At 31.1% G+C, this 12,613-nt stretch overlaps 1 protein-coding gene across 2 annotated transcripts; it reads right to left on the bottom strand.

Moving 5' to 3' along the window:
• Positions 1-1,753: 1,753 nt before the first annotated feature.
• On the bottom strand, positions 1,754-7,314 carry LOC145756314 (CCN family member 2-like). 2 transcript variants are annotated; one of them, XM_082572358.1, is made up of 6 exons: positions 7,053-7,314; positions 5,155-5,401; positions 4,458-4,609; positions 4,208-4,367; positions 3,333-3,538; positions 1,754-3,214 (listed from the first exon to the last, which is right to left on the bottom strand). In XM_082572358.1, exons 1-6 carry the CDS (start codon positions 7,107-7,109, stop codon positions 2,918-2,920), a joined length of 1,119 nt encoding a protein of 372 aa, XP_082428484.1. In that variant the 5' UTR covers positions 7,110-7,314; the 3' UTR covers positions 1,754-2,917. The 2 variants fall into 2 exon arrangements, with proteins under 2 accessions (XP_082428484.1, XP_082428485.1); XM_082572359.1 differs by lacking the exon at positions 7,053-7,314 and adding an exon at positions 5,500-7,037.
• Positions 7,315-12,613: the final 5,299 nt, after the last annotated feature.

Genomic DNA, 12,613 nt, shown 5'->3' on the forward strand with positions numbered 1-12,613 from the left:
TTATAAAATACATTATATTAAATTTTGAATACTTAATGTCGAACTTTAAATTTAAAGAAAAAATATACAATAATTTAAATATAATAAACAAACAAAAATTTAATTTTTTATCTATTTTGAGTTACTTATATCATGATATACAAATAGCCAAGATTTAGAAAATAAATAACAATTTTTAAATTTAAATAAATAAACACCTATTAATTAGTAATTAGTGATAAAAATTAAAATTTTAATTCATTTTTGAGATACCAATATCATGATATACAAATGACCAAAGTTTAAAAAATATATAACAATCTTTAAATTTTAATAATAATAAACACCTATTAATTAGTATTTAGTGAAAAAAATTAAAATTTTAATTTATTTTTGAGTTACCAATATCATGATATACAAATGGCCAAGATTTAAAAATAAATAACAAAATTTTAATTTTAATAAATAAACACCTATTAATTAGTAATTAGTGATAACAATTAAAATTTTAATTCATTTTTGAGTTACCAATATCATGATATACAAATGGCCAAGATTTAAAAACTAAATAACAATCTTTAAATTTTAATAAATAAACACTTATTAATCAGTAATTAGTGATAATTAAATGTTGTAAATAGGAGAATGAAAACACAATCTGATAATAAACAACATACTAAAATTTCAAAACTGTAAATGTTCACAACCAAAAGTTATGTTAACTCAAAATTTACAGCTTATAAGACACTGGAAAAGATTCATAATAATAATGGCAATAACAATATGTTTCGAAATCTAAGATTTCGAACCATAATCAAGTCCCCTTTAAAATATATATTTATAGTTATGGTACACGGTCAAACTCATAAATATACCCTTTTATATCATGTTTAACAGTCGCCAAAAAGTTTTTATTGGGTTCAGGTTATTATGGTTCGAAATCTTAGATTTAGAAACATATTGTTATTGTCAGTACTATTTTTATAATCTTACTTATCCGAATTTTGATTCAAAATAACTTTTGATCTTGTATATATAAAGTTCTAAAATTTTAGTATGTTGTTTATAATAATATTGTGTTCCAATCCTCCGTTTTTCATAATTAAATTATCACTTATTACTAATTGCTTGTTTATTTATTAAAATTTAAAGATCGTTACTGGGTTTTCAAATTTTGGTCAGTTATATATCATAATATTAATAACTCGAAAATGGATTGAAAATTTAATTTTTGTTTGTTTATTATATTTAAATTCTTGTTTGTTTATTAAAAATTGAAGTTTGAAATTGAGCATTTAAAATTTAGTATAATGTATTTTATCATATTAGTAATTAAAATACATATTTAATAAATAATTTTGTTTGTTTATTATGTTTAAATGCTTGTTTATTTATTCAAAATCAAAATCAATTTTAGGCATTCAAAACTTTGTCTAACGTATATTGTGATATCAACAACTTAGAACTGGGTTAAAGAATTAATTTTTGTTTGTTAAGTGTATTAAATTACTTGTTCGTTGATTGAAAAATTTAAAGATTGATATTTTAAACATTTTAAAATAATTTTGTTTTGAAATTTTGCACAATGACACCAACGCACTGTAATTAAAATATAATGATAAATGTTGCTCCCTTTATTACTTTAACATGGTTAATTAAAGAAAGGCAAATTATTTACAAATATATAAGCAGTACTGCTTTTTTGCTTTCAAACTAAACGTTTTTCAATGCTTTTTTATCAACGCTTAACCATTTTAAATAGCAAACATAAATATGAATGTGTAAATATTTATTTCAACATTTTACAACAAATATTTTACTTATTTTTTTATAAAAATAATTTAAACTGTATAGCCAAAAGTAGTAAAAATAAATTACAAACGGTTATAAATAATAAAATCAGTAAAAAAAGATAAGAAAAATCAATAAGAATGTGTGCGTTCTCTCAAGGTCTTGTTATTTGTTTACTTTTTATATTTACAATTCATTTTTATCTGAACGACATGTTAACTATTCCATTAACATTGCCAAAGGGTAAACAATAAAAAAAATTTTTTCGCCGCATACTAAGCAAAGCTAAAACCAATGTAAGCATTGTAAAATGCTACGAAGTTAGCCAGTTAGCGTACGAAGCGTCTCGCATAAAAAAACTATAAATTTTGCCTCCAACTTCCATTTACATGAAAGCGGATGGTATAGTAACAAAGATCTAAAAACTATAGAAAAAAAAACAAAAAGCGATTTAAACGTTAAAGAATCACCTTGTTAAAATATTAACAGACGGTGTTGTCACAAGGGTAAATAAGGCAAACTTCAAATCGACCAAAAAACTAAATAAAGGCAATAAACAACAAAACAATATTTGGTCTGGTAATTGTACATTTACCAACGCCTAATTGATAAAGTATGTTAACTAGTCAGAACCACAAAGATACCATAATTTTGTTTACATTTTTAAAAATTTACATGTAAATTTGGTGGTTTATGTTAACACATGGTGGCAAGATACATATAGCAATAAAACCAAGATAAAAAAACAAATGTGGTGTTATAGAGTTTGCACACCGTTTGAAGAAATGACAATAAGTTTTATTCTTAGCGTATTAGTGGATTCGATTTAGAATGTGTTATCCAAGATGTAACAATCCACTTCAGACAAAATCAATACAGGCCCGCTAAATTTCGAGTCTTGTTTTCAACCCATTTAAGGTTGTCGTTTAAACGTGTACACGTTATCATTGCACATGGAAGAACAGTGGGGTAGGCAAAGAGCTTGATGGGCTCTAACTACGACAATCACAATGGCAGCATAATGCCACGCATGTCTACGTCCCATCTAAAATAAATTAGAATCGAGTGTTCTCCATCCTTCATTCGGCAGTATGAGCAGCACGGGCGTTTTTGCCCATTTTGGTGTTCTAATATCTATAGTAGGACTTCACTCCTGCCATGTATCACCCCCCATTTTTCTATAGCTAAAGAAAATGTCGTTTTCGGAGCTTGCACATTTGCGATTGCATTCGCAAGATTTGATCACCATCATGGCTTTTTTGAATTTAAATCCACCATCGCAGGTGAACTTCACAGATCGAGTAGTGGTTTGTTTAGGCGCACAGCAACGACCGTCGGTACATTGTCCACAATATTTTGGAGTGTAGACTTTGCTGTGGCAACCAGAGAAAGAGAACCGAACACGTCGTGGTGATTTGACAGTTCGCACACATCGTTTACCAGGCTGTAAAAATATATTAAAGATTAATACCAGTCAAAGTCGCTTACACATAATTACAAAAAGCACGTAGTTTATTTAAAAGCTTTTCTCTAACAAGTAAAAAATTGGTGCGCGAACTTACCTTTATAGATCGAAGGTAATCTTGTTTGCAAGGCCTGAGTTGGCAAAGTCGAGTTTGCTTCTTAAGTTTACAGGCGCGATTGTTGGTAGTAACGCGTTCCGACACACCCCATCCACATGTTTTTGAACAAGGGGACCATTCAGTTGTTTGGATGTTACATCTGTCCTTTTCGCGGACAGTAATTGCAATGGCCTGTACTCGTTTGGCTAAAAATAATGATACATTTTATTATAGGAGGACTAGGCGCATTTTGTAATTTAAATATGAGTTAAGATTAAAGTAGTTCATAATGGAAATGGAATTTCAATTTTCGCCTCGGGTCAATAAATGCCGCGTGTCTGTGTTAATCAAGGCTAATCTTAGCGCGCAAGAATTTCGAAAAATTTGGGTAATACCCTGGTTGTGTAAAAAACCTTAACTGGTGTACAAAATCATACCATTTATGGAGATAATGGCGCATCTAGATTAAATTGTTTGTGATGTAAATTAGCTTATCTCGTCTCCTGCGTAACCGTGTAGTAATACTTCGTATCATTTTGTTAATCAGCATGAAACGTATTGACTAGATTAGCACAACATGAACGTTAAAAAATTCCGTTATTTAGAAATAGTTTTAAACTAAAGGAAACTTGATTGCTGTTCTATAATCGTGACTGGAATACTTGTTATGATATGCATGATTGCTTGAAATTTTGGTGTACGATGAAAACGCGGGCGTGTCCTCTACGGTGTCACAATTTTACTCAATCCAATTTTTACTTAAGTTTGTACGATCGATTATCCACGTGACCGTATAGCTGTGATTCACCCATCTTTTATATAAGTAATTGAAAGTAAGCGAAACTTGTTGACAAGATTCTGATTTAAAAACTTACCTGCGGCAAACACACGTGGTCGGTTAAATTGACGGCGACGCTCTGAAATGAAAGAAGAAGGGTGCCTGCCCGTTGTTGTGTTGTTCATACTTTTATCCGCGCACACCCACTCTTCGCAACACTTGCCAGGTTTTAAGACAAGCCTTGGGTGAAGGCATTTCTGCAAATTAAAACAAAGTTACATTTAAAATATTTGTTATGTAGCAAACGTAGATAGGGCATGGAATAAATGACAACTTAGCCAACATACCTTTGCATCTGGTGCGGTTATTGTAACTGGGCACTTGGGTGAGCATCCTAAAGAGCCGTCAATGCAAGTACACTGGATTTTGCAACCAATGTCAAATGATTCACCGGAGATGTAAGTTTTTCCACTAGAAAAGCAGGACCGCCCGCGTTTTGCTAAAACAAAATACATTTTAATGTTAAAACTTTTATTGTGGTAAGCTATAGCCACGTTTGAAACGAAATCGTCGTGTTGTAAAATATCAGATTCCATTTTAGCTTGTTTCCAGCCAAAACAAGTTGGTTTTGTCGGTGAATTGGTTCAATTTCTTTTTAGAGAATCATGTGTGTTGTTAAATGACACCTACACCCAACAAAGGGCTTCTCTGTTTTAGGCACCCAGACTTTTTCTTTTTAGCCAGACAAGGAATTTGTAATGGAATTTTCATGAACACGAAGCAGAACATATAAACGTTTTAAAACGTTTTAAAACCATCGCAATTGCAATTTGATATTTTAATTATTATATCTTCAACATAGCTAGTTTACAGTTGTTTAGTGCCAATAGTACCTTGCGAAAACTTGTTTACGCTACTCGAACATAATTAGCATTTTGGTACAAGAAAATTCGCTTTTGTGTCGACATAAAACAATTGCCTATGGACTATGAAGTTAAATACGAATCAAATCTAAAACTTATTTTAATTAAATTTGGGACTTACCTACGCATCTTCCTTCCGTTTCATCAACATCTGTGTAACTACAATACAAGGTCTTGTAATGGTCGCATTTATTGGCATCGTTACATGCCTCGCCAACTTGTTTGGCACACATTTTGCAGCAACCGCATTTGTCGGGGACCAAACTAACTCCGGGGGCACACACTGGAGTTCGGGGGCAAGATTTGCATTTTCTTCGACATTCAGGTGAAGGAGTTGAAATCGCTCGTGGCTGTCCATAAGCACAGACCTGTAAAAAATTAAGTTAAAAAAAATGTTAATAAATTGTTAAATTTAATTCGATACTTGTAGTAAGCTAGCGTAAGCCAAACATTTATATTAACCCACCATTAAAATCCATTATATATTAACCCCCACGATGACTGTTAATGGAAATGCGAATGGGCAGCTTTCGCTGATCTTTTTGTGGTTTAAAGCAAACACAAATATTTCTTCGTATTGGTAATTTTTAGCAAAAGGTTTCCAGGAAAAAATATTTTAATGCAAAAATATAAACGATAACAATGCCAGCGTAAAACAAACAACTTTATTTCCATGGTATGTTAACCTCCTATCCATCCTTGCCTTTACCTGATACACACGACACGCATATGATTTCCTGTCTGGCATAGGTAAACGTCTCGCCAGGCAGTGTCGCCTCTTACGCATACTACACGCGATTAAATACGGCATTTTTTATATTTTAAAACACGCTCTTGATGCGACACGAATGATCGGCTAACAGAAACTACGCCTCAGTCAAACGAGGAATGACGTTTTTCGTTCAAAATCATATGAAAACGGCTTGACTAAGCAATTATGTATGGCGTTGCCAATGTTTTCGATTGTGAGATTTTAAAATCCTTAAGTACACGAATCTTTCCCGAAATTCAATTAAAGTGTAGTAAGACATTGAAAAGCTTGGTTGGATACATTACAATCGCCTGTGTGGAATTATTTCATTCCCTTAACCCAATACAATCTTTTGATACAATCAAATCATTAAAATACCTAGGTTGGTTAGTTATACCCATTCAACCTTGCGTTCCATAAACGTTAAGACTGTATCGATAACAAATTAAACGTTGAAAATAGAATGATGCGATACACTGCCTTGCTGAACCCTGTGTCATTAAATACTATAACAAAATAATTTAAAAAATTCAGTTTGTTGCACTTAAATGACGAAGTTAAATAGCTTATTTATAGCGAGATAATCACGAGCTGGTTTAGCAACTGCAACATAGCTTGGTTAGTTTGCCTAAAGGCGATCGATTATTCGCGTTAAAAAAATTGGTTATAAAACTTAAATAATGTTTAATTTTTACATACGCTTAACAGAATCAGAAAAAAAGGCTGGCGATTTTAAACTAAGTGAAATTCATATAAATGACTGGTACAAAGTTATACGACTTTGCTAATTATTTTCAGACACGTCGCCGAAAGTAGATTTTGAAATTTACGTATCCATTTTATAACATATTTTTATAGCATTGCGCATCGCAGAGCACACGTTTTTTTAAATGTTTGCTCGGCACACAAGTAAATATTTTCTAATTTCTTTTCGGGCCGAGGATTTCTCGAAATAGACTTCGTGGAAATAATCGCTGAATTTTAAAATAATCAGGGATTTAATCATCGTCGATTTTGACATAGGCAAACAACGCAGACGCGACGGTGCACAACCATGGCTTAATACAACAGTGGTTGTAAATTAGAAAAAAAACATTACTGGCCAACATGCCGATATCTCATTAACATTATAAGGCTGGTATTCAAGCTAATGCGCTCAAGGTCGGGCAGTTTAAAAAATCCTAATGTATTATCCCCTCTGATTTACACCTATTATTATTGCTATCAAAATACTATAACGAAAACACAAAAAATGAACTTAAACTTACCGCTGAAAAAAAGGCTAACAAGACGCAAACAATGGTAAAAACGTTAAGACTTGACATAATGTTGTTTCGTTGAAATATAAAAAGTAAGTTGATAATTTTGCTGACTAAATTTTTGTCGAGTGTCAAAAAAACTAGTATGTCCTTACAAAGGGTAGAAATATCTCACTGAATAATAGTCTATCGCCGTTTGGCAATCGTCGTCGTTCTATTTGGTTTAACAAGCTTTTGCTGACACTGTCTAACAAGAGTGTATGATCATAAATTCAGTGAACTGTATTTATCGCTTACCAAATATTTTCGAAACTTGGCTACGAAGAAGTGCGTAATAAAAAAAAGAGAGTCATGATAATCGGAGAGAAAAGACAGAGCTACGCGAACAAATAGGAGATTTTCGTATTTATTTCGGCTTCGGAATGTGCGTGACGTCACAGAAGATTGGCAGATGTTTTTGGGGAATTTATCCAAAAAAGGAATTAGCTAGAAAACAAAAAAATGTGTTTATTTGGTATTCATAACTTTAAATAAAAAAAAATCAATTCACACAGCCGGTGCCTTCGTTATGTCATAATTTGAGTCCTTTCTCCGAAAAGATAAATTTATATTTATAAACCCATTTTTTCAGTATACTATATAAGACTACTTCTATTTAAACAAAAATATAACAATTATTAAATTTAAATATTTTGAATAACAACTATACATTACGCACTTAACAAATGTATAAGCTGACACAAAAACAATTTTTAACTGGTTAAAGAGGCTTATAAATAAAACGATTTGCATCTGTTCAAAAGGCTTTGTTAATATATAGTAAGCTAATTAGAAATAAATAATTTTGGCACTTAAAGGGTGATTCAAGGCTAATTACAACCGTGGCTAGTTAAATGTTTTATATCTTAATAAATGAAAACGTTTACAGGTGCAATAACGCCTGCTTTGGCTTAGAAGGTGCGTTCTACTTGCGACCTTCGTACCAGCAGTGTGTGCACAATTAAAATACAATTAACACTGTCAAGTATGTCTGGAATGTGTAGATAAATCGCTTCATTTTGCCTCGCAGACTTGACGTTACCGCTATCCAACCTTTAGATAAAGGTGGCGCTAAGAACCTAGTCAACCTTAAAAATACTTTAAATTGCAAGCCACAACATAAAAAAATGCATTGTGTTACAGCAAGTAAATAACAAAAGTTTGGTAATGTGTTTTGTTTAACATTTTTACTAACTATTTAGTAAAACAAATGTTTTTTGGTAGTACAGAGTAACAGTTTAACATTTTTGGATCAGGGGCGACATCAAGTGTAATTTACCACAAAAATAATTTTCCTCTTAAGAATTACTTGGTTTTAGGGTCATTTACTTCAAAAGCACAATGCTCACCAAAATTATGGAAACCATTTTTGTGCTATTAAAAGAGTCATTTGCCAATTGCAATATATTTCAAGATATATTACCAATTGATAACATGTTTTATTAGAAATCAATCTACTTATCATATTTAGGTAAACCCTTTTATTTAAATTTTAATCGCCACAAAGTAATTTTCCAAGACAATAATAATGTATTACGCAACACGCAATTGTGGATTTATTAAATCTAATATTGCAATATATGGATTGGCATAGAAGATGACATTAACACGAGGGTCAACAACTTTATTTGGGTAGACGCCTAGTTAGACTGTTTACGCCATTTTTTGACCTGTTCGATTGTATTGTACGACATCCTTAACAATACACGGAATATTGCAAACCGAGGAAATAACTTTTACGAACAACCTGTTTCCTGTTGTTTTTGTCTTGCATGTTTAAAATTCCTTTTCTGGATCTGGAAAATTTAAAGCACAATAATTCTGGCGCCAAAATCGACTTGATATCTGCCACGCGAGCTTCAATTCAAGTCAAACAAATTTTGTTCAGAACTTTTTTACAATATGAGAAAACTATTTTCCCGCCTGACAAAATTTTTGTCCGAGTTTTAAATAACACGTCGCTAAATTATGGTGATTTTACAAGAATTATCCAGCTGTTGTCTCGTCAAGTCCCATGTTTTTAAATAGAAAGCATAGTTTTAAAATGTGTTACTTCTATACAGGTGTGTAAAAATTCGAGTGGCATTATTTTGAAATAATATTTAATACATTCTTATTTACTATTTGTTGTGTTTCGGTACAGATGAGTGAGCCATAGAAGTTGAACCGTTTAAATACGACAATTTTTTTTTTATATTACTAAGCAACAAGTCAATCAACTGAATAACAGTAAACAGGCAAAAAGTTATCTATTGTATATGGCGTCGGTTGTACTACTACTTTATTTTAACTAAGACAAAAAACGTAAATAAATTATAGATTTATATAATAAATAAAATATGAATCGAAATCGTTTGAATATTTTAAAAAACATAAATTTATATAATAAGAGATATGCATAAAACATTAAAAAAAAATATTTTTTAATCTGTTTTTAAATCATTGATAATTTTATCAACATTAAATATACCGTAATAACAAAGCAAATTAATTAGAAAGGTATTACTTAAACGCGGATGCCAAACAGACGCTTTATTTTCAATTGAATAATTAAGAATAAAGTCCTTTATTTATCGTTTTATTTAACGTACACAACACTTGTTCTATTTAAATTCCTATGGGATGTTCTCACAGTAAGATGCTAGTTTTGTCCGGTCAACCAACTTAAAGTAAAGTTTGTTATAGTAAGATAATGTTTATTTATAACATTTATTATTTTGTATTAACTACAAACTGGCTGATTGTACCGAACAAGCCTGAATAAGCTCCTAAACGAACAGTTGTTAAAGCTGGTGGTCTGCATTTAATACTAATAATACAACATAATACATTTTTGGCACTCCGGTTAAGTTACAATCGTGATCAAAGTTACCTTAATCTAATGCTATTAAACCTTACTGAACATTTTCACCATAAAGATCAAGAAATATTAATATTGTCGAAAAGGTTAAAATCCAATACGACCACCCACTTAAAGAAAACCACAGAAGACACATATGAAATAACATGATATTCTTATAAATGTTTGTAGGTTTGTTCTAGTACGTCGTGCACTAAAGTGTAAAAGTTACCAAACGTTACTGTACGTATCAATTTTTTAATATTTCTTACGCAAAATTAGTGATTTAATTAAATTTCGGAAAAAATGAGATTATTTTTATAGATGGCAAGGTGTAATTGTAACGCCATACACAACCTCTTTGGTTGATGTTATGCTGTTACACTCAGATCAAGATATATGACACACTTTTTAGCCCGCAGAAAAACTTATTTATCATTAATTTTGTGTGTTTATAAACAAGCACATAATTAACGTTTTTCTGACCAATTATGCTTCGTCATTGTTAATATTATATTTTGAAACTCACAAGTCGTGTTGTAAACATATAAATATTTTTATTGCCGTTGTTGTTTAAAGAAATTTTTTCTAAATTGTTTAAATTAAATTATTGCGCAAACAATAATGGGAACTTTCTCAATAAAGTTTGGCGCGTTGACGTCAGCGGTAATTAAGGTGATAAAACGCAGACGACTACCTCATCACGATTGTATTTTCACTATGTTTAGTTATAACGTCATCATAGTAATGTATAACTATCTAAATTTAAACAATTACTCTTGTTTAGTTATTTTCTTTGATGCGATTATAAAATTTTAGAAACAATCAATTGTATATTATTTATTTTTTAAGTAGTTTAATATTTACGATTGAAATTTTTTTTATAAACGGCAACTTTCGTTTACAACCTATAATTAACAATGTTATTGTCATTTTCATTAGAAACTGATAACTATCAAAAATAAAACACTCACCAAAGTGCTTTGGTGTAATCGGCTAAAAAATAAATCGTTAGGGGTTTTTATTTTTACTGAGAGAAATATGTGACGCTAAATCGCTGTTAGATATTACTTATAGCAGAAAACGTCATATTTATATTTCAGAGTGTTGTTAATCAGTGACCACATGCACTCATGACAAGAAGAATAACAAGCACGTGGTTTGTAACATATTTGGATCAGTGAATAAATATTTTACGGTATGACGCATTGGAGGCGTTTAGTGAGCGTATAGGTGAATGGTTTAAGTGTCTTAAAATTAAGAGTGTTAACTCAAATAGGGTTTGCTTTGCCGTTTCGTTAAAAAAAACAAATGCTGTTAATTAACTTAGAATATAAAAATACACTTGTTTTTTTCTAATAATGCATGTCTTTTAAGTTTACTTGTTGCTAACCCACAAATATAATGTTAGAACCATTTTAGAGATATAAACAAATAAATGCGTAAACTGTAAAAGTTGTCCCACTTTTCAATAAAAAGAAATCAAAACTATTACTCACGGAATAAGGTTTTAAATCAATAACAATTTTCGTTTTTCTGCATTACCTTTAGTTAAAAATTATTTGTTTTTTTGGCATTGTATTTCATTGAAAAAGATTGCTACTGTGACATTTTTGAGATATATGTATGCATCATGCTTAATGATAAATAATGTGACTCTGGGGCAGCTCAAACCCGACGCCTTTAAACTGGTAGTCTTCTGGACAGTATACCGTACTGCCGGATAATTATATTCACATGTAGCTCAACGCTTATAAAAGTGGTTTCTTAGTGCCACCTAATGACATTTATAATTTTAGCACCTTTAACAGCATAGTACGGGTCGACTGAAAATGAGGGAATGGAAATTGAAGGAACGGAAAATGAAGGAACGGAAAATGAAGGAACCGAAAAATGAAGAAACGGAAAATGAAGGAACCGGAAAATGAAGGAACAGAAAATGAAGGAACCGGAAAATGAAGGAACGGAAAATGAAGGAAACGGAAAATGAAGGAACCGGAAAATAAAGGAAAGCAAAAAAGGAGAGGGCGGAATCTTAAATGCTAAAACGCGGAAATACCGTTGACTGTTTATTTAGGATTACTGTCATTTATTCGACAACTGATGAGCGATAATGAGTTAATTTTTATTACCCCAGCATACCCTAACTCTCTTCTATAAAATGCCCGTTTATTTCTAAAATAATATTGACTTAAATACAAATAAACAGTCAACGGAATTTCCGCGTTTTATTTTTTTAAGATTCCGCCTCCCCTTTTTTCACTTTCCTTTAATTTTCGTTCCTTTATTTTCCGGTTCCTTCATTTTCCGTTCCTTCATTTTCCGGTTCCTTCATTTTCCGTTCCTTCATTTTCCGGTTCCTTCATTTTCCGTTCCTTCATTTTCCGGTTCCTTCATTTTCCGTTCTTTCAATTTCCGTTCCTTCATTTTCCATTCCCTCAAATTCCGCGTCCCCGCATAGTACTTATTCTCTTATGGATAAAGTAATTACATCTTGACAATTTTTAATTGGTAATAATAATGTAAAATACTAGTAATACGCTTTAATTTATCTTTATCTAAACAAACAAAAATTAAAAATTACCAAAAATAATTAAGTAGAAGAGATTTAAATTTTAGGTATTTTTCTGCTAAATATATATATTTACAGTTTTTTAGTTATATTATTCTACTGCATACTTTTTCAGTTTTT

Source organism: Corella eumyota, chromosome 1, assembly GCF_963082875.1.
Source record: "Corella eumyota chromosome 1, kaCorEumy4.1, whole genome shotgun sequence".
NCBI lineage: Eukaryota > Metazoa > Chordata > Ascidiacea > Phlebobranchia > Corellidae > Corella > Corella eumyota.